This window comes from Barbus barbus (assembly GCF_936440315.1).
Source record: "Barbus barbus genome assembly, chromosome: 8".
In the NCBI taxonomy this organism is placed as follows: Eukaryota; Metazoa; Chordata; class Actinopteri; order Cypriniformes; family Cyprinidae; genus Barbus; species Barbus barbus.
In genome coordinates this window covers 1,921,560-1,943,353 of record NC_136736.1, presented here as the reverse complement: position 1 = coordinate 1,943,353, position 21,794 = coordinate 1,921,560, and the positions used below count along the sequence as shown (strand labels likewise).

Sequence of the window (21,794 nt, the reverse complement as noted above, 5' to 3'; positions counted from 1 at the left end):
TCCCATGGCAACAGAGGCGCGCGCTTTACGGCACGCGGGAACGCCCCTGGACCTGTAGTTCAACCGCCAGCGTGAGATTGTAAATCATATTTTACACTTTATGAAGGTTTGTCGTGTTATAGTTTGTTTTCTCTGAGAAAATGTGCAGAAATAGTTGATTAAATAGTACATCACGAATAGCGTCACGAATCTTTCGCGCGCTTCTGTCAAATTAATTATATGCTATTTACAACGGTTTATTTGATATGTTAATTGATCTAGAATTGGTTATAAGAATTTATTTGACAAAATTGAGTTAGAGGATAAATTAATTAATACAAAAAATCTACAGTATGCAAATTAAACTATTATTCATTTAGTTGAATCTGCACTAAAACAAGACAATGGCCAAAAGAAAATCGAAGACGACAGGTACATTGGACCCTTGTAAACATAGGCTAATTATCAGTCATTTATACTACCAGCTTGATTAGAGCTATGTTATATATTTAATTTTTCAGTAAATGCAGTTAAATGTCTTTTAGCAGAGTTCAAACCCCCTAAAATGATGAAGCCCAGAGCAAAACGACAGAAAAGGACTGAGGAAACAAACCAGTCTGAAGATGAAAATCAGGTGATTTGACATAACATTTTGAAGAAATTACAATATGCTTTGATGTCACTGTGCTGTTAATATTAGTGTTTCATTTGATGAATCAATTAACTTTAACCTTACTGTCTAGACGCTGACACCAGAATCAGAAAACAACGATTCCCACAATGCATTGTGTTCAGACAAGCTGGATGAACATCAGCCTGGACAAAGCACAACTCAATTCCCCGTAGATCCTTGTTGTCCCTTGGAAGAGAAAACAAGCCACGATGATAATGATGAGCTTGGAAATCCACCTGAGGTCTCTCATGAGATTGAACAAACTACAGCGGTCACACTACAAACCCCAGAACTCGACAATAGCGACAAGCACACTCTCTCTAGACCTCTGAACACAGAAGCTATTAATGTAGATCAGCCCAACAAAGAGCAAGATGATGAAGAGCGTGAAATCACAAGAAATTCAAATCATGACTCTCAGAAGCTCCCAGATGACTGTGACTCTGAATTACCATCAGATGAGCATCAAACCGAGAGAGAATTGTCACACGAGGAGAATACAGCATCTGAACCCAAGATTGATGAACAATTAGGGTCTGAAGACATCGTAGCGGAGACCTCAATTGACCAGATTCAAATGCCTGAAGATGCAGGTTCTGCAGATCCTCTAGTAAAGAGGAAAAAAAGAAAGAGGATGGGAATGTGCAGGCTTGGAGAAAGGAAGAAGATGCTCAAGGGACAGCCGGCTAGAGGGAATGTGTTTGAAGGAAGCCAGGAGAACGAGGCGGGGCATGTTACCAATGAGGAGCCGGTCGTGTCGACTGGTGGTTTGAAAAAGGATATCTCCATTTCTGTTGAAGAAGAGGGAGTTATTGAGTCAGAGGTTTCAGTGCCTTCCTTCCCAACTTATTGCCCAATGGAGGATATACCTGTACAAGAGGAACAGGAGCAGCCTGATTATGGGAATGAAGTTCAGATACTGGTGAAATGCATGTCAAGCGAGCCTGTTACTCATGAAATCCCATCCTATGCTGATGACCCTCTCGAGCAAAATGGAAGTGAATGCATGGAGCAAAATGCTACCGAAAGCAACATTAGAGAAGATATCAACGAGGTCTCAACTGAGTTTGGTACTGAAGTAGATTTTGCTGAAGTTTGCAAGGACTCAACTGATGTTTCGGCTCAAGAAGAGGTTGTGATTGCCGGTTCACTTGAAGTTCCCAAAGAGGCCAATGAAGCCTCTGCATCCGCTTCTGAGGTTGCTAACCAATTTGGAGAAGAACTCGTAGCGGGAGGCGACGACATTAAGCAGTGCAGTCCGTGTGAATGTGACACGAACGCCTCTACCAGTGACCACACCAGTGAACAGTGTGTGGAGCTCATGGATATCACAACCGATGAGACCCTCAGTGCACCTCCTGTAATCCATGAGACAGAAGATAAGCCTGAGTCTTCAGACTTTACTCAGGTTCCTGCCACTGTCACAGCTGAGAACAACAGCGTGTTGAGTTTGTCCTTACCTGCAGCTCCACCGGGTGGTGATAATGAAGATGTGCAAGTGAGTTATTCTTTTGAAGAAAGTATGAAAGTACATTTAAAGCAGGTGTGACCAAATCTGCTCCTGGAGGGCCAATGTCCTCCAGAGTTTAGCTCCAAGCCTAATTAAACACAGCTGAACCAGTTAATTAAGCTCTCCAGACTCACTAGAAACTTCCATGCAAGTGTGTTGGAGCTAAACTCTGAAGGATGCTCTCCCTCCAGGATCAGGTTTCAAGACCCCTGAAAAAAAAAAAAAAAAGTCATTCCATATTTCAAGAAGATACTGCAGAATGTGCTCTGAAGTGCTTTTAAGCTCTAGAAAAGTAATAAAAGCACCTTAAAAGTAGTCTATACGACTTCTGTAAGATAGCTTTGGGTGAGAAAAAGGCCAGAATAAAGTGTTAGTTGACACAAAAATCAGTGTTGGTTGTCATCAAAACTGTTTCATCATTGGTGTGTAATATTCCTATGAAATATCAAAACCACTACTTGGTATTTTTAATTTGGCTTTTAAGTTTGCAGTAAGTAGTGTAGGTTTTGGGATCCAAAACTCACATGTCTTTTAAAGTCAGGATTAAGTTACTAAAACGGAGTTGTATCCTCAGTCGTTTACAGAGCGTGTAAGTTTACTGAGTGATGCTCATGAGCTTCATCGGAGTCCTGCCGCTGAACTGGATCCCTCCAGCCCTGTATCCATGCACTCGGTGACAGATTCCCAGCTCAACAACATCCCTCTCAGGTGAGACAAGTGTGACAACCATTGACTTTGAATGTTACTGGAGGTCCGTTTAGGTTTCTAGAAGTTGGTTAAATTTCAGACTTCACTGTCCACAACATTAACGCACAGCACAAGGTGTTTTTGTCCATTTTCAATGTTTATATTTTGCTCAGTTTGGAGGATCTCCCCATCTCAGAAGCCTCCTGTGATCTGGAAGATGCCACAGAGCTTGTATGCGGCCTAACCAGAGATATTGCCTCTATGAAGTAATTCAGGATTTGTTTTGAGCACTTCAACACAATTCTGAATTTGTGGTTTACACTATTAAGTTTATTATTAAATAAAACCGTAACGAACAGTTTTGAGCAAAAACCATAATTCTGATGTTTTCTTGCAGTCAGTTATTGATGGACGCACGCAGGAAGATCGGCTTTGGGCAACAAGGCAGAAAACCTCCGCTCCACACTCAGAAATATAGGCATAATGCCAACAGATCCTGAATGTATTTTACAGCATGATATAATGGAAAAAACTAAAAATGTAGTCAAAGAACACTGAATAATTTGCACTGATGAGTTCAGATGTTCAGGCACTTGTTGTTCACAACTGTTCAGTGACACTTGTTTGAAGTCGGTGTCAAACAGTACGGCTTACTCCGTTTTAGTAGCCAAAGTTAACACTTTTATTAGGAGGTTCAAGCAAAGTATTAAACCTTGTAATTCTGTCGGTCACAGGGTGTGACCCCTAGACTGAAGGGTCATAACCTTGGCAACTTGTCTTAAAAGTTCCGGTCATAAATCTGTCCAAATTCCTGTTTAAAACACATTATGCATAAATAAATGAGTCTTTCTGGTTGTTGCGGTGTGCGCGTTTGATTCTGTGAAATCATGTTTTGTAAAACTAGACATCAAAAAAAATGGTCAAACTGAACCAAGTTCAGCTAATGTGCCACGTGTTTCCAAAAGTTCACCTACTTTATATTCATTTTCTTTTGTTTTTGTCTCAAAATAAACGATCAAACAAATGTACATGAACTTCCTGATTCCACATGAACAAACCCTGATGATCATCTTCTCAGAAATGTAGTAAAGGCAAATGGAAGTGGTGTGTGGCCAAGTATGGTGACCCATACTCTGAATTTGTGCTCTGCATTTAACCCATCCAAGTGTACACACAGTAGTGAACATACACCCGGAGCAGTGGGCAGCTAATGCTGCGGCGCCCGGGGAGCAGTTGGGGTCTCACCTCAGTCGTAGTATTGAGGGTGGAGAGAGTGTTGGTTATTCACTCCCCACCTACAATCCCTGCCGGACCGGAGACTCAAATCCACAACCTTTGGGTTACAAGTCCAACTCTCTATTAGGCCAAGACCGCCAAAATAGAGAGAAACAAAAACAGAAGATTGAGGTTAAATATTAATGCAAAATATAGGCAGCTTCACAGAGAAAAACACACCTAAATAAATTTAAAAGGGTTTATATTTCACCACAGAGTATCACAAAAGACTTTTTTTTTTGTTGGTAAAATTAAACAAGAACGAGCTAGTTCGCACGTGGTTGCACCTGTAGCAAGCCTATTGGCTTGTGTACAAGTTTGTTCAAAGATGAAATTAGGGAAAAAATTAAAATAAATTAAAAAAAAAAAAATCACTGCACACAAGAGGAAGACCAAAAACCGTGCAAAATCTAACAAGCACAAATGCATGCAAACTTCCCCACAAGCCATTATAGATCGAACAATCAAAATTTAAAACTTGAATATTAAAAGCACTCATTAAAATGTCCTTTGTGTATGCCGTGGCCAGGTCTTCAACGGGTCAGAAACATCCTGTTCACCATGTTCATTTGGCGTACACGGAGCTGTAGGTTTTGTCCACGAGCGGGCAGAATTTCTTGGTGTGCGCTTTGGCTCCGGTGGCTCCGCACAGGGGACACACGTACTTTCTCAAGTACGGGCACATCACGGCTCCAGCGCGGTCTTTTAAGTAGTGTGAGGTGAACACGGCTTCGCCCTCTCCGTTGTGTTTGCAGAAGCTGCAGAACTTCTTCTCGGGTGGCCTGCTGCTGGCGCTCTTGCCGCTTGCCGGGTATCTTTTCTCCGTCCTCAGGGTCCTGTGCGCTCGCGTCGGGCCGCCTGGAGACTCTGGGAGCGCGGGTGCGGGCGCGGGCGCGGGGGCGGGGGCAGGGACGATGGAGGCGGCTGCGGTGTCATCGGCGTCTGGCTGCTCTGCTTGTCGCCGCTGCATGCCTCGGATCAGGTCCGCCAGACCCATGTAGTCCTTCCAAGGTTGAAAGTCCTGATATCTTGACTCCATTGATCCATGCGCCGACAAGATGCAGCAGAAGAGAAAAAAGCAACAGGACCGTGAAGCACGCGCTGAGCACGCGTGGGTTTTAAAGGGCGGAGGTCACGGCAGAAGACCAATTAGGACAGGAAGAGTTTGCCAAGTGTCCTCTGAAACAAAAGCGATTGGTAGATGAGATTTAAATTAAGTAAGAATACTTTAAAACTGTGGACTGGAGTTGCTCGTGTAACACCATATGGGGTAAGTTGTCACTATGAGAGCCGCTCTTTATTGACACTGATTGGAGAAGACCGTGTTTGAAATAATGAAATATTGTAGGAAGTTAAAAGAGGACCTGTAAAACTGGCAAAAATTAGGATAATAACAATATGGAGCAACTTGCAAAGTGTGTAATGAAAATTACTCCTACCTTTTATTATGATCCTTATATTCTCATTTTATAGCAAAACATATTATAGTGGAATTAATATTCTTAAAGTAGTAGTTCAATCAAATACGAACATTTGCTGCAAATGTAGTCATCATCAGGCCATCCAAGGTGTAGTTGGGTTTGTATCTTCATGGAAATAGATTTGGAGAAATGTAGCATTACTCACTTGTTCACCAATAGATCCTCTGCGGTGAATGGGTGCCATTGACTGGATGAAGTCTTATGAATTATAGACTCATATTTTGGCCAGAAGTGATGTTTGATGTTAATGCCTTCATGATGATTTTTTTTTTTTTTTTTTTACAAACACAAGGCTTTTGACTTCACAAGACATTAACTGATGGACTGGAGTGGTGTGGATTATGGTGATGTTTTTATCAGCTGTTTGGACTCTCATTCTGACGGCACCCATTCACTGCAGAGGACTCGATGGCAAGCAAGCGATGGAATGCTACTGATGAAGAAACAAACTCATCTACATCTTGAATGGCTGAGGGTGAGTACATTTTGAAGAAATTGAAACAAACATTAAAAAAACCTACTGTATTTGTGGACTTCTGAGTCAAATACTGTATAGCACTGTAAACATAGGCATTGTGACAACTAGCCCCGTTCTCAGCTGCAGTGTACAAAATAATAAATGCAATTATTGATATGATGTGTGCATTTGTGAGAGATGCTAATATGTAACCTTTATTTGATCAAAAAAGTCTCTTTGAAAACACTGATTCTTCACAAAAAAACAATATTTCCAGCTCATGAAACTGAAGTGTGTAAACTACAAGGGCCAGTCCATGTTGCGTTCATCTGGTTACTGAAGGATCCGTTCTGACCTGAGACACAAAATAACACTGTTGAGTCCTACTGTGCACTGAAACGAGTGGTGCATGAGGTATAGGGCAGTTTAAGAGCCGAGTACAGCTCAGGGGTGTTGGGGGTCATCATGACCTTGTTCAGACGGGACCCCGGAGTGACCTCTGACCCCTCAGATGATGTTGTGGCATCAGATGCACCTGAACACACACTCACTGCTGTATTACAGTGTGATATTAGTTCTGTAAACACGTCGCTGAGCGCTGTGCTCTCTCTCCTGTTCCACTCTGAGGTTTTCTTGACAGGAGAAAAACTAAAGAGCCGGACTTCATACGGGACGGCTTCTGACGCTCAAACTCACATCTCTGAAACACACACATGCAGATTAATTGCTGGGGACAATTAGGATTATGAAAGGAGTAATTCACCCAAAATTAAATACCATTATTATTTATGCAACCCATATGCTTTTTTTTTTCTGTGGAAACTAAAAGGAAAATTAAGTTATCAAGCAGCTCATACGAAAGATGGACTATTTTTGATACTATAAATAGTGGCCACTATAAACTGTTGCTGTAGCAAAAAGCTATTTAATAGATCTTCAGAATGTCTTTTGTGGTCTGTAAACTGTGTGATTTGTAGAGTGATTTTTGCTATAATGACAAAGCTGCTTATTTTCAAGCTACATTTACAGAAACTAGAAGTGTAATTTAAAATGTCTAATTCTGAATTTAAATATTATGAATTTGACAATAATAAAATATTTTTAAATAATTAAAATAACTTAATTCCACAATTCCTGAATTATTTAGGGTTTACAATTTTAATTACTAAACAGTTTTAGTGTTTTTTTGTTTTTACTCACAAATATCAATTTCCACCTGATGCAGTATTTTACAGCTTGACAAAATTAGAAAAATGTATAAAAAGGATTTTAATATTTTAACCAATCCCCATGACTTTTCCTGGACTAGAAATCACACCTTCAAACGTTCCTCATATACACTGGTTTTTCAAGAACTTAAAAACCCTTGAAGCGGTGAATTAAAATGACTTTTTTTTGTTCTTATTGTATTAGCTTATTAAAGCTTGTTTTATCTTATTTTAAATAACTTAAGCTATTTGCGGCCCCCTTGGAAGTGTGCTGAGGCCCGGACCCTAGTGAGGAGAACTGACTTCATGCAACATTTAAAATCTTAAAAACTAATCAAGAGATTCAAGACAATCAAGAGAGATGAACACACATACGCGCATAAATCAGCACAAGTTTCTCTCACCTCGTGACCCAATCGGATAGCAGCTTCAGTGAAGGCCTGCCTCTCTTGCTGGAAGCTCCACCTGTGCCTGTTAAACTCCTCCCAGTGGTCCTGCAGCCGCTCCCACTCCTCCAGATAGTAGCAGTCCATCAGCACAGCAGGGAGGGGTGCAGTCACACTGTCCTGAGAGAGATACTACCAGATACTCTCCTAAACAGAAGGTTTGAGGTGACCGCAGCTCTGGTGCCTGACCTGCAGTAACTGCTGCTGCGCTCGGATCAGCTCTCTGCTCTGCTCCAGCTCCTCCTCCAGATGAGCCAGCAGCTTCTCCTGGTCTGTGCCTTGAGCAACAGGACCTGAGCACACACGTAGAAGTCAGTCAGTAAGGCCTCTTCTAACCTGTCAATTTCGAAACACACAGTTCTTACTCTTTGACATGAGCTCCCGGAGTCTTTTCTGAACTTGCGTCCACTCCTGGACCACACCTGTCGTCAGTCTCTTCTTCCAGTTCTGTTTTGTTGTCGTCTCGTAGTGTCTAATTAAAAAAGATTTGGATATATGATGCACCCCAATATGCACAATTCATACTCAGAAGTATGTATTTTGCCAGTTAAGTATAGTTTTAGTGCATAGTATGTAAACTAGGAGATTTTTCACAGGACATCTCTCCAGTGAATGCACAGTTGTCTTTCTCACCTGCTCCATGTTATTTCTGAGCATGTGCAGCAGTGTGGTGAGGCTGTGTCGTAGTTTCATGGCTTCTCTGAGCTCGGCTTCCCTTCGGTCCAACAGCAGCCGCAGTGCTTCCTCTGTCCTGCAGGGGGACACAAAGCACTTGCGCCACCTCGTTTTTTTGGGGTCATTTTTCCATATTTCTCTTTTCACATATTTTCCATTAAATATGCTAAAGTCAAACTGTTTATGATAATACACATGCATGATTTGTCAGTGCACCGTTATGGATAATTAAACTAATGTTTCTGGTATAAGCAGTTTTTACAGTCCATCAGGAATTTGTCGTACCTCCCATCAGCCCTTGCGGTCTTGAAGCCAGGCTCTCTCCGTCCTGTCCGCTTTGGCAACACATTTATTATCTCTATGGCTATTGACAGGGAATATCATGCAGTCATTGCGCAGTGAAGCTGTCCTAATACAGTGAAATGTTTTGTGGAGTTTGTGTATATAAATTATAAACCTAGGAATAGTAGCACATGGTTCTTGTTTATGATAAATTACTGTCAGTTAACAAGGGCAAATGTGTCAATACAGAAAGGAGTAAGGACAGAATTGTGGTCAGTGTTGTCAAGGTTACTTTGGAAATGTAATAGGTTACAGATTACCCCATTTAAAAAGCAATAAGTAATGTCATTATTTCAGTAACTTTAAAGTAATGCAACTGATTACATTTGATTATTTTTTGATACTTTTGTCAATCATTTTCAGACATTTAAAGCAGGCAGGTTTAACCATAGTAGCCTACTGAACACTACAGTCACATTTTCAAAAAGCCTTCACTTGAATTAAGATTATAATAATTGAATTAATTTAAAGCACAGTCACCACAAAGTCAGACTTTAGCACCTAGGCATGAGATCATTCCTAGGATAAATACAGATTTAAAATCATGACAAGAAAATAGTTTAATAGCTATGTGTTACGGGGCTGACGAGACGTGAGACGTGCGGATCCATTTGCAAAGCTTTATTAAGAAACATGGTCAAGACAGGCAGGGTCAGAGATCGGCAAACAGGTATGGCAAGGGCAAGACAGAGCAATCCGTGGAGCAAGCGTGGGTCAACGATCAGCGAACAGTATCCAAAGGGGCAAGGCAGAGAGATAATCCAGAGTCGAGAGCAATAATCCAAACGGGGAGCAAACAGAGTCCAAACGGCAGAGGCTAAGGGTAAATCCAGGAAACACGGGCAGGGTCAGACACGGCAGGAAAACAAGGCAAGACTAAGGCTAAGAAAATGGCTCTGTAAAGTTGCTATCGCTATGCGAGTGATAAACGCTAACAATACAGGAACACAACAGAAACACGGAATGGCACGGTAAAGCAGCTAGCGCTAAGTGAGCACTAAACGCAGATCAATACTCGGCCCTGAGCAAGAGCAAGTCCCAGGCTTATATGGTGTGTGGTGGTGATTGGAAAATGGTGATCAGGTGTGTGTGATGTGTGAATGGTGACAGCTGTGATCTGTGCAATGGATTGTGGGAAATGGAGTCCAATGTGCTGTGAGTGTAAAAGTCACTGTGGTGAACGGGTGACCTCTAGTGGTGGTTGACAGGGAGAGCATGGACCAGATTCGTGACATAGCCCCCCCCCAAGGAGCGGCTTCCAGACGCTCTTATATAGTCCAGGAGGGCGGTGGAGCGGAGGCGGAACAGGGGGAGGGACGGAGGGCCAGGTCCATGAGGAAGTGGGAAGACCGGGGACTGAGGCAGAACCGGCAGAGCAGGACACCCAGGCGGAACCGGAGACCAGGACAGAGCAAGAGCCCACCAGGGCGGAGCAGACGGACCAGGAGCCCACCAGGGCGGAGTAGATGACCACCAGACCGGAGTAGAAGACCACCACGGCGGAGCAGACGACCACCAGACCCGAGCAGAAGACCCCCACAGCGGAGCAGACGACCACCAGACCCGAGCTAGAGCCCACCAGGGCGGAGTAGACAGACCAGGAGCCCACCAGACCGGAGTAGAAGACCACCACGGCGGAGCAGACGACCACCAGACCCGAGCAGAAGACCACCATGGCGGGGCAGAGGACCACCAGACCTGAGCAGAAGACCCTCGCCAGGAAGCAGACTGGGCAGGAAACCATGGCAGAGTCTGAGATCTGGGGGAAACAGAGACAGACAACACAGGGAGAGCAGAGACAGACAACACTGGGAGAGTCTTCATGGTCACAGGAGCCGTGACCGAGCAGGTCGAGAGTTCATGGACGGTCTCTATGGCTGTGGCAGGACAGGGCGAGAGCTCACGGACGGCCTCTTTAGCCGTGACAGGACAGGGCGAGAGCTCACAGACGGCCTCTTTAGCCGTGACAGGACAGGGTGAGAGCTCACAGACGGCCTCTTTAGCCGTGACAGGACAGGGCGTGAGCTCACAGACGGCCTCTTTAGCCGTGACAGGACAGGGCGCGAGCTCACAGACGGCCTCTTTGGCCGTGACAGGACAGACAGTGAGTTCAGGGACGGCCTCCATGGCCGTGACAGGGTAGACAGTGAGTTCAGGAACGGCCTCCATGGCCGTGACAGGGCAGACAGTGAGTTCAGGAACGGCCTCCATGGCCGTGACAGGGCAGACAGTGAGTTCAAGAACGGCCTCCGTGGCCGTGACAGGGCAGACCGTAAGTTCAGGAACGGCCTCCATGGCCGTGACAGGGCAGACCATGAGGTCAGGAACGGCCTCCGTGGCCGTGACAAGGCAGACCGTGAGTTCAGGAACGGTCTCCATGGCCGTGACAGGGCAAACAGCGAGTTCAAGGACGGGTGCCACCACTTCGGGAGGTTCTGCAGCGGAAGCCGCCACCTCTGGAGGCACTGGAGCAGACTCGTGGACAGGAGAGGCCTCAGGAGCACAGTGTGCAGCCCACACACTCAAAATGGCAACCGCCATAACGGGAAGTACTGAGGTCAGGGGAACAGTCTCTGTAACAGACAGGGTTGAGGCCCTGGGAATGCCAGCTACTCGCACCGACATCAGTTGTGGGTCCATCATACTGGATATCAGAAATCGAAGGACTGACCTTGAATCCTTGGGTGTGACAGACTCTGGCTGGAGCACTGAGACGTGGTGTGACTCTGGCTTGACAGCGGAGACGTGGTGTGACTCTGGCTTGACAGCGGAGACGTGGTGTGACTCTGGCTTGACAGCGGAGACGTGGTGTGACTCTGGCTTGACAGCGGAGACGTGGGCAGACTCTGGCTTGACAGCGGAGACGTGGGCAGACTCTGGCTTGACAGCGGAGACGTGGGCAGACTCTGGCTTGACAGCGGAGACGTGGGCAGACTCTGGCTTGACAGCGGAGACGTGGGCAGACTCTGGCTTGACAGCGGAGACGTGGGCAGACTCTGGCTTGACAGCGGAGACGTGGGCAGACTCTGGCTTGACAGCGGAGACGTGGGCAGACTCTGGCTTGACAGCGGAGACGTGGGCAGACTCTGGCTTGACAGCGGAGACGTGGGCAGACTCTGGCTTGACAGCGGAGACGTGGGCAGACTCTGGCTTGACAGCGGAGACGTGGGCAGACTCTGGCTTGACAGCGGAGACGTGGGCAGACTCTGGCTTGACAGCGGAGACGTGGGCAGACTCTGGCTTGACAGCGGAGACGTGGGCAGACTCTGGCTTGACAGCGGAGACGTGGGCAGACTCTGGCTTGACAGCGGAGACGTGGGCAGACTCTGGCTTGACAGCGGAGACGTGGGCAGACTCTGGCTTGACAGCCATGACGTGGGCAGACTCTGGCTTGGCAGCCATGACGTGAGCAGACTCTGGCTTGGCAGCCATGACGTGAGCAGACTCTGGCTTGGCAGCCATGACGTGAGCAGACTCTGGCTTGGCAGCCATGACGTGAGCAGACTCTGGCTTGGCAGCCATGACGTGAGCAGACTCTGGCTTGGCAGCCATGACGTGAGCAGACTCTGGCTTGGCAGCCATGACGTGAGCAGACTCTGGCTTGGCAGCCATGACGTGAGCAGACTCTGGCTTGGCAGCCATGACGTGAGCAGACTCTGGCTTGGCAGCCATGACGTGAGCAGACTCTGGCTTGGCAGCCATGACGTGAGCAGACTCTGGCTTGGCAGCCATGACGTGAGCAGACTCTGGCTTGGCAGCCATGACGTGAGCAGACTCTGGCTTGGCAGCCATGACGTGAGCAGACTCTGGCTTGGCAGCCATGACGTGAGCAGACTCTGGCTTGGCAGCCATGACGTGAGCAGACTCTGGCTTGGCAGCCATGACGTGAGCAGACTCTGGCTTGGCAGCCATGACGTGAGCAGTCTCTGGCTTGGCAGCCATGACGTGAGCAGACTCTGGCTTGGCAGCCATGACGTGAGCAGACTCTGGCTTGGCAGGCATGACGTGAGCAGACTCTGGCTTGGCAGGCATGACGTGAAGGGGTGTTGTTGTTGCCGCCATTTTGTGAGTGAGTGCGGTGTTGCATTCCTCCGCGACACCCACAGTGAACGGAGAGCCCACACACAGCAAGGCATAGTCCATAAATTGACTGAGAGATGAACGGGGACCCTCGCGGATTAACTGAGACTTGAGCGGCTGATTAATGCCCTCACAAAAAAAATCTATAAGTGCATAGTCCGGCAGATCAGAAACATGGGCGAGGTCTAAATACTCTTGTATATACTCCTCGAGCGGTCTCGAACCCTGCTCGAGGGTTAACAACAGTAGTGCAGTGTCCATACCTGGCCAATGTCTGTTAGAAAAGCCGCTGGATCCTCTTTTGGCCGAGTATTCTGTTACGGGGCTGACGAGACGTGAGACGTGCGGATCCATTTGCAAAGCTTTATTAAGAAACATGGTCAAGACAGGCAGGGTCAGAGATCGGCAAACAGGTATGGCAAGGGCAAGACAGAGCAATCCGTGGAGCAAGCGTGGGTCAACGATCAGCGAACAGTATCCAAAGGGGCAAGGCAGAGAGATAATCCAGAGTCGAGAGCAATAATCCAAACGGGGAGCAAACAGAGTCCAAACGGCAGAGGCTAAGGGTAAATCCAGGAAACACGGGCAGGGTCAGACACGGCAGGAAAACAAGGCAAGACTAAGGCTAAGAAAATGGCTCTGTAAAGTTGCTATCGCTATGCGAGTGATAAACGCTAACAATACAGGAACACAACAGAAACACGGAATGGCACGGTAAAGCAGCTAGCGCTAAGTGAGCACTAAACGCAGATCAATACTCGGCCCTGAGCAAGAGCAAGTCCCAGGCTTATATGGTGTGTGGTGGTGATTGGAAAATGGTGATCAGGTGTGTGTGATGTGTGAATGGTGACAGCTGTGATCTGTGCAATGGATTGTGGGAAATGGAGTCCAATGTGCTGTGAGTGTAAAAGTCACTGTGGTGAACGGGTGACCTCTAGTGGTGGTTGACAGGGAGAGCATGGACCAGATTCGTGACACTATGATACTGTTTTTGAAATAAAATCTTTGCATATCTATTTATCTTTGGGGTAAAAGTTTCTTAAAGTATATATTAACCAAAACAGGAAATAAAACAGTTATTAAATAAACAGGTGTCCTAAATTCCTGAAACATTGCCGTCTCATATTTTAGAGCAGCTGCGTGCACTGCATACACACAGACAGACATAACATATAATATTATGCCTAACTTATAACTACTATAATAATATTAGTCTGGAGATGTGGAGGTCCTTCTCTAGAAGCTGCTCCTGTGAAAGAAAATACGGTCAGCCATTCTTTTATATTACATTCATTATAGAAGTAATATAATTAAATATTAATTACGCATAGTATTTATATATTGGAATAAAGCCCTAGAAATATACTCAATTTCAAGGGGTCCTAAAATATAATAAGAAAATATTAATATTAATGTATAATCACAACAAATATTAAACAGGAATATTATTTCTATATTGTTTGTGACATGCCCCTTGAGATGTACTATGTGGTTTTGAGGAGGTTTCAACAATTTAATAAAATATGATTCGATATTTCATTATATATAATATTCATATTGAGCCAACTGAAATTATTATTAAACTTCAGCAGATTTTTGAGTTCTCTCAACTTATTTTTGTAGGAGATTCTCAACTTTTTGTTGAATAAACTTAAAACAACAAGTTGAGAAAACTCAAAAATCTGCTGAAGCTGGTTGCCTTCATTTTAAATTGGCTCAGCTTTTTTTTTTTTTTACAGTGTGACAATTAAATAATTAGGAATATTTATATACACTGGGACAAACCCCTTGAGATGTACTTTCTCTATTTCCAGGAGGTCTCAATCTAATCTATATATAATCAACAATTTAATGTTAATTGTGAAGTAATATAACAATATAATTATAATAATAAAAACATTTAATTGAATTTTTTATTTTTTTATTTTGTAATCCCAAAAATATAATTGAATATAAATTAAAAGGCAGTAAAATAAATACAGTAAAGGCAGTATGTGTGATATATAGTAATGAGAACTGGAGAATAAAATAAGCACCTGATATGAAAGTAATGTCAAAGCTTAATGCAAAATATGAAGATGCTGATGGTTTGATGACAGGTTTTGTGAGCTTCGCCTGTGATGTTGAGTGAGGCTCAGGGGTTTGTGCACCTGTAATGAGCTGGTGAGGTCTCTGCGCTCCTCTCTGGAGATCCTGTGTGAGAAGCTTGGAGTGCTTTCGTCAGGACACAGGGGCACATCTCTGAGACACACAGAGAAACACAATCTCAGCCTGTGCTTCGCCTGCCTCGCATGCTGATGGTGTGTGTGTTCAGTACCTGTGCAGTTCTCAGCTCTCATATGGGATGTTGGGGACCTTGCAACCCGTTTGTGCACCATAAGCCCAGACACTGGAGATACTGTGACAGCAACTGTGACATTATAAATCACTGCAGCATAAACACTGGCATCTAAATCAATATACAGCTCTTCTTTTTCAGTGTATAAAAATCAATGGCAGTGATTGTGAAAATCTGACTGAAAGAACTGGTCAGTTTCTTCAGCAACAAAGCAAACTAGCTTGGTTTTTGGCCTTTTTTGTGCAATTTTTTAATTTATAACGTTAAGTAGGCTTTCCTGTAGCTCAAATAGTAGAGCATGGCGCTAGCAACGCCAAGGTCATGGGTTCGATTCCCAGGGAAAGCAAGAGCTGATAAAATGTAAAAACTGTAACTTGAATGCAATGTAAGTCGCTTTGGATAAAAGCGTCTGCTAAATGCATAAATGTCAGTATCTTTCGAAAAATGGATTTCTACATCAACTCAATTCCTAAATATATATATGAATATACAAATATTCTAATTTATATACAGTATGTCTTACCAGAGCAAAAAAGTTCACATTGACTGTTATGGAGCAAACTGAGATCGCAAGTTCCACACACACAGGACCTCCAATCAACCACATCCACTGCTCTAACTCCCATCTTCTCCTTCTGTCCCCTCACCGAGGCAGAAGTATCCAAACTTCTCCTCTCCAGCCATCCTACAACATGTCCTCTCGACCCAATCCCCTCACACCTTCTCCAAAAAATCTCTCCCACACTCTTACCGGTACTCACACACATTATCAACACATCTCTCCTCACAGGCATCTTCCCCACAGCATTCAAGCAGGCTCGGGTAACCCCACTGCTCAAAAAACCTACATTAAACACTTCTCTTTTAGAAACCTACAGACCTGTCTCTCTCCTTCCATTCGTAGGGAAAACACTCGAATGAGTTGTCTTCAACCAGCTCTCACGGTTTCTTTCACAGTACAACAAACTGGATGCTAAACAGTCAGGTTTCAGTAGTGGCCATTCAACAGAGACTGCGCTACTCTCAGTCACTGAAGCCCTGCGAATTGCAAATGCCGATTCCAAATCATCAGTCCTCATTCTGCTGGATCTTTCTGCTGCTTTTGACACTGTCAATCATCAGATCCTCCTGTCTAGCCTCTCATCACTGGGCATCACTGGGATTCCACTTCGCTGGTTTGAATCCTATCTCACCGGTAGATCCTTCAGGGTGGCCTGGGGAGGGGAGGTATCCAAACCACATCAACTGGTCACTGGAGTTCCTCAGGGATCGGTTCTTGGACCCCTCCTCTTCTCCACATACACTACATCATTGGGTCCCATCATACATGCACATGGCTTCTCCTTTCACTGCTATGCCGATGACACACAGCTCTATCTCTCTTTTCAACCAGATGACCCAACGGTAGCTGCACGGATCTCAGGCTGCCTGGCGGACATCTCTGCATGGATGAAAGAACATCACCTACAGCTCAACCTGGCAAAGACGGAGCTTCTTGTCTTCCCTGCCACTCCAACTCTACAGCATGACTTCACGATTCAGTTAGGCTCATCAATGATTACCCCATCAACTTCGGTCAGAAATCTTGGTGTAATCTTTGATGCAGCTGACCTTCAAAGAGCACATTGCAAAGACTGCTCGATCCTGCATAACTACCACAGGCTCAGCACCCTCCTACTTCCACTCACTATTACGAACCTACATCCCCTCCAGAAGTTTGAGATCTGCTAGTGAGCGATGCCTTGTGGTACCATCACAGAGAGGCTCAAACTCACTCTCCAGAACATTCTCGTTCACCATTCCTGGCTGCTGGAATAATTTTCCCACCCCTATCCGGAACGCTGGATCCCTGGCAATCTTCAAGCAACAACTGAAAACTCATCTCTTTCGGCACAACTTGACGTCATCCTAAACTCAAAAAAAAAAAACCTTAAACTTTCCCTCCATCTGTCTCTCCTTCCCTTGCTAGCTTGTACTTATTTGAACAATGCCTGAGACTTAGTGTTACAAGCACTTCCTCTGTCTGATTGCCTCTTCAAGATGAATCGCTTCTTGTATTCCCCAATTGTAAGTCGCTTTGGATAAAAGCGTCTACCAAATGACTAAATGTAAATGTAAATGTAAAACACCTGCAAAATATGATTTGTCAAGATGAACTTATAATTATTAGGGCTTCAAACACCAAAACATTTTAAATTTTGTGTTGCTTTGCTGCTTTGTGTTTGCATCGAACAACTGCAGACTGCTTGGATAGTAGCATCTTTTTATCTTTAACATTCCTTAGTTTAATTTCTTATTTGACTTGAAGTGTTGAGAGTGTTATTTTATAAGACAATAAAACATTTTTCCATACATGGCTGTGACATTTGTTTTGCTTTATAACATATTCTGTTCTCTTTTTGACCAATGTTTAACAGAAATATGTAGGCTACTATTATTATACACAGAAAAAAGGGTATGTAGATTTCTTCTGTCAGTAGCATGATGTGCGTGTAGTTACATATGCTCTCCTCTAGATGGCGGGTCAGGTCGGAGAGCTGCAGAGGTGTGGAGGAGCGGCGCTGTCCGCGGTGCTGAACAACCCTCTCCAAAGTCGTCTTGAGTCAATATAGAAAAACCTGTTTGCACAGAAGGAAGGTGCAACGCATGAAAAGTATATTATGCAATGAATACTATTATCCCCAATTTATTAATTTGTTTGAATTTGATTATATTTATTTGGCATTTCTAGGGTGATATGTTGATGAATATTTACTCAAGAAGTTTTTTAGAAACGTGTTGCATAATGCTTACAATGTTTGCAACAGCAGCACTAAAATGGAAAAGAAAAGAGGACGTGACGCAGAGAAGTGTGTTCTCCAGCGGGTGTCACATCTTTAGTTGCAGCAATATTTCAGTCTTCTCTGATTAGAAGAAAAATCTGTTATGTGTTCTCTATGTGTGTGTTTGAATTAATATATTGGTGTTTTTCATTTATCTTGACACTGCGTCTTAAAAACGAGGTGCTTGTGTGTTCATCAAGAAGTCTGTCTGGTGTGTGTTTAATCTACATGAGTGTCATGCAACAGAGGAAATACAGACAGGAAGTGGCAACATCTTAGACACAAAGGTTCCCACTGTTCAACTGGATCAGCTCGTTTTAATATATGAACCCTGCAGGTTACAGTGAAGAAAGGTAGGACAGCTCTCGAAATATTAAAATGCATTAAAGTTTCAGTGTTGGTATATCAAAAAGTCTGTTTGATGAGTTGTTTCTTATAAATCATATTTTCCCTTTGAGCAGCAGTGTATATTTCTATTATTAATTTTCTATTGTATATTCCTTTATCATTTGATTATGACTCCTTACCATTAATTGTTTGAAAATAATATAATCAAAAGTTGTTGTTTTTGTCATTTTTTGTCAAGTTCTTCATGTCAGTAGTGTGAGTTATAATAATTGTTTTTGTGATTCAGATGTTCTTGTACTAGAATTTACTGCACTTTGACATATAAGAGTTTTAATTTGAAGTTTACTACTGAGTGTACTTTAGTTCTGCTGCTGCATAGATATGGTCCGCAGAACTGAGAAATGCTTGAACTTTCTGTATTCTCTCAGAGGCTGTAAATCCACAGTCGCTATCTGCTCATGATGATGTAGTCAGCCATCATTTCCTCCTTGTCACAAAGTGTGTGTGACATTTAACTTCGTGACTGATTTAGACGTACCCTGCACATATCTGATGACAAAGAAACTTTTGTATAGAGGTGCGCTTCTGCTCTGACTGCTTAAGGGATCGTCTGCTCCTCTGTTTCATTTCTTCTCTCATAACATTCAAGGCTCAGAGATGTTATACTCAGATAGATTATAGAAGCTAGATTACACAGTTTAGACTATAAATTGTATTTTGTTTTACACTTTGGATGTATCCTTATATCATTAACATGATATACTTTTTTATAAGTGAAATTGGGTTACATTTATTTCACATTTAATCTAGAATTTTGTGTCTCTTATCCGTCCTGTTATTGAATAAAAATACTCTTTCGACATCTCTGTGCATCAGATATATACTGATTACTGATTGATTGGTTTGTTGATGTTACTAAATTATGAAAGTGATTAATATGTATTTGCCTGAAACAATACACTTCGGTCTTATATAAGTTTTTTAATGTCTTTCAGAATGATTTGTCTTTTCTCTCTGATTTCTCTGCTTATGATACCTGGTGAGTTTAATGCAAAATCTTATTTTAAGATACTGCACTGGATTGTTACAAACATGTAAAATGTACACAAAGCCCAATTTATGTGCTGATCTTGTTTTATTTTGTGTTAGGATGCTTATAATAAATTGAAAGTAAAACTGAAGAGTAAAGATGTTTCTGTCATTAACAAACAATATATAAAAGCAACCCAAGCAATCAGAGAAACAGACAAAAACAGAAAAAGTGGAAATAAAAACACAAATGTTTTAAGAGATGAATGTGCATTTAATCTGTTTTTTCCCCCTGTTTTGTATTTTCCAGTGATCTGCAGCCAGAATATGAGTGTTCAGTACTTAAATAGGAAGAAATGTGCTCTTAAGGGTTCAACAATACATTTATCAGGCAGTTATAAACACCCAAATCATTTCACTGTGACAGAGAAATACTGGATTGTACACCCAAATAAAGGGGAAGAACCCGTCAATCTGTTGAATCATCCAGATTACAGCGGCAGAGTTCAGTTCTTCCAGGAAGACCAAACACTCGTTCTCAGTCTCAGTAATGTGAAACATGAGGATGAAGGACAGTACTACCTCAGAATCCTGGCAAATGAAGAAAAACAAAGATATCTTGGTTATCCTGGGATTGTCCTCGATGTGACAGGTAGAGTCAAACTAATATTACACTCACAGATTTATACTCTGTTCTTTAGTACACATAAATATGTTTTCTCCATGATTTTAGAGCTCAGAGTGGCGATTCCTGAAGAGGTCGTTGAGGGAGAATCACCTGTTTTATTTTGTAAAACCACCTGTGACCTCTCAGATAAAACAAGCTTTACCTGGTATAAAAACGGTAAGCGTTTATCAGAATCGATCGGCTCGAATCAGCTGTTGCTGGCGTCGGTCAGCAGTGATGATATGGGAAACTACAGCTGTGCAGTGAGAGATCAGAAACATCTGCCGTCTCCTGCCGTCACTCTCAGTGTTAGATGTACGTCAAGAATTGATCTTCATATCAGCACAATTCAGTCCAGACTGATCAAAAGATGCCCTGTGAGACGTAATGTTTATATTTTTCAGATCCTCCAAAGAGCGTCTCGGTGTCTGGTGAAATAGTGGAGGGAGATTCAGTGGCTCTGAGCTGCAGCAGTGACTCAAACCCTCCTGCTCTGAACTTCAGCTGGTTTAAGGAGAATCAAAGCTCAGCTGTTGGATCTGGACAGAGTTTCATCATCTTCAGCTTTAACTCCAGTCACAGTGGACGCTACTCTTGTGAAGCTCAGAATCAATATGGATCTCAGAGATCAGCGTCTGTTTCAGTCTCTGTTAAAGGTGAGGATCATCTCTGTTGATCTCAGTGAGTTCTGTCTGTATATAAAGAGTAACAGTTCTTTTTCTTCTCGTCTGCACAGCTGAAGAAGGCAGCTCATCTCTGATTAGTGTCACAGTGGTAATCACTGCAGCTGTTGTCTTGACGTCTGTGATTCTGCTGGTCTTCTTCGGGCTGTTGATCAGAAGGTGAAGGAGACTCTGGACTGTCAGAAAGATTCAGAGTCAGTTTGTGTTCACGTCGATTTCTTCTTCTCTCTCAGGAAACGAGCGACTCCATCAGAAGAGCAAAATCACGGAGGATCAGGACACACGGTGAGTAAATCTGCTCATGTATCTTTTCATCTGTGTCTGTCAGTTCTGGAGGGAGAATGAATTCTCTCATCATTGTGTGTCGTCAGCTGGAGTCTCCTGTGGACACTTACATGAGCCTTGAGCCCAAGTCCAGATGTTCTGAATACGACACGCTGGATGTGAGTTCCTCTGCTGTTGCTGTTTATCATCTGGATGTTTAATATCAGATCTTATTAGTGATGAATATGTTCACTTCTTCTCTAGAATATGAAGAGATCCTGTGAAAACACAGATGACCCTGAAGCTCAGGATCCTACATATTATAACATTGACAAATGATTAATCCCTTTATATTATATTTTTTATTATTTATTTTCTCTGTCTTAGGATTAAACAGTTTGCTAATTACTTTTGTGTTTGAAACACCATTTTTCTTCTTATCTGTGTGATGAGATGATTTGAGAGGTTTGAAAGTTACAGTATAATACCTATAAACCTTAAAGCATAGACAATAGAAATTAAACTCTTTATTCTTTCAATTTGAGTCAAACATAGAATAGTTGAGACTTTTAGCTTTAAAACATTTAAACATTTTTATAAAGAATTTAACCTTCTTTAAATAAAATTACTCTATAAAATATCTGAATAACAAAAAAGCTTAAGAAAAGTTAAACAACTTTTAAAATTCCCTTCAAAAACGGCACCTTAGGCAGTTTCCTTGCCATTATTTCCTTCAGCTTGTTTACCATAGTAGAAGATTGTTATGCACAGTTTTCACCTTTCCAAATTTATCTTCATTTTTTAGACTGCTTTAACTTAAATGTGCATTG

General features: G+C 43.1%; 4 protein-coding genes across 7 annotated transcripts; 2 read left to right on the top strand and 2 right to left on the bottom strand.

The window, feature by feature from the left end:
* Nucleotides 1-9: 9 nt before the first annotated feature.
* LOC306874195 (uncharacterized protein) lies at nucleotides 10-3,866 on the top strand. Of its 4 annotated transcripts, none has more exons than XM_079424047.1 (7): nucleotides 28-106; nucleotides 360-411; nucleotides 525-613; nucleotides 723-2,150; nucleotides 2,737-2,870; nucleotides 3,023-3,115; nucleotides 3,247-3,704. In XM_079424047.1, the coding sequence occupies exons 2-7, from the start codon at nucleotides 384-386 to the stop codon at nucleotides 3,347-3,349; spliced, it is 1,875 nt and encodes a 624-aa protein (XP_079280173.1). In that variant the 5' UTR covers nucleotides 28-106; nucleotides 360-383; the 3' UTR covers nucleotides 3,350-3,704. The 4 variants fall into 4 exon arrangements, with proteins under 4 accessions (XP_079280175.1, XP_079280173.1, XP_079280174.1 ...); XM_079424048.1 differs by having other exon boundaries at nucleotides 33-106; nucleotides 528-613; nucleotides 3,247-3,866; XM_079424049.1 differs by lacking the exon at nucleotides 360-411 and having other exon boundaries at nucleotides 10-106; nucleotides 3,247-3,866.
* Nucleotides 3,867-4,689: 823 nt separating this feature from the next.
* On the bottom strand, nucleotides 4,690-6,526 carry LOC306873754 (nanos homolog 3-like; the record flags this gene model as incomplete). The annotated part of the gene is made up of 2 exons (XM_079423239.1): nucleotides 4,690-5,225; nucleotides 6,457-6,526. The coding sequence occupies 2 exons, from the start codon at nucleotides 6,524-6,526 to the stop codon at nucleotides 4,690-4,692; spliced, it is 606 nt and encodes a 201-aa protein (XP_079279365.1).
* Nucleotides 6,527-6,633: 107 nt separating this feature from the next.
* On the bottom strand, nucleotides 6,634-15,152 carry LOC306873753 (afadin- and alpha-actinin-binding protein; the record flags this gene model as incomplete). Its single annotated transcript, XM_079423238.1, has 7 exons — nucleotides 6,634-6,762; nucleotides 7,675-7,836; nucleotides 7,906-8,009; nucleotides 8,116-8,188; nucleotides 8,350-8,467; nucleotides 14,964-15,054; nucleotides 15,131-15,152. 7 exons carry the CDS (start codon nucleotides 15,150-15,152, stop codon nucleotides 6,634-6,636), a joined length of 699 nt encoding a protein of 232 aa, XP_079279364.1.
* A 3,034-nt stretch (nucleotides 15,153-18,186) lies between these two features.
* LOC306873727 (pregnancy-specific beta-1-glycoprotein 5-like) lies at nucleotides 18,187-21,371 on the top strand. Its single transcript, XM_079423213.1, has 9 exons — nucleotides 18,187-18,326; nucleotides 19,317-19,360; nucleotides 19,661-20,002; nucleotides 20,084-20,332; nucleotides 20,422-20,673; nucleotides 20,754-20,859; nucleotides 20,934-20,985; nucleotides 21,072-21,143; nucleotides 21,229-21,371. Exons 1-9 carry the CDS (start codon nucleotides 18,298-18,300, stop codon nucleotides 21,301-21,303), a joined length of 1,221 nt encoding a protein of 406 aa, XP_079279339.1. The 5' UTR covers nucleotides 18,187-18,297; the 3' UTR covers nucleotides 21,304-21,371.
* The last annotated feature ends 423 nt before the right edge of the window (nucleotides 21,372-21,794 follow it).

Excerpts from the sequence above, each read along its gene's own strand:
- LOC306874195 (XM_079424047.1), top strand. The coding sequence starts at position 384 with ATGGCCAAAAGAAAATCGAAGACGACAG. Across the intron at positions 412-524 it reads AAGAAAATCGAAGACGACAG|CAGAGTTCAAACCCCCTAAA; the intron begins GTACATTGGACC and ends AATGTCTTTTAG. Across the intron at positions 3,116-3,246 it reads AGAGATATTGCCTCTATGAA|TCAGTTATTGATGGACGCAC; the intron begins GTAATTCAGGAT and ends GTTTTCTTGCAG.
- LOC306873727 (XM_079423213.1), top strand. The coding sequence starts at position 18,298 with ATGAACCCTGCAGGTTACAGTGAAGAAAG. Across the intron at positions 18,327-19,316 it reads GCAGGTTACAGTGAAGAAAG|AATGATTTGTCTTTTCTCTC; the intron begins GTAGGACAGCTC and ends AATGTCTTTCAG. Across the intron at positions 20,986-21,071 it reads ACGGAGGATCAGGACACACG|CTGGAGTCTCCTGTGGACAC; the intron begins GTGAGTAAATCT and ends GTGTGTCGTCAG.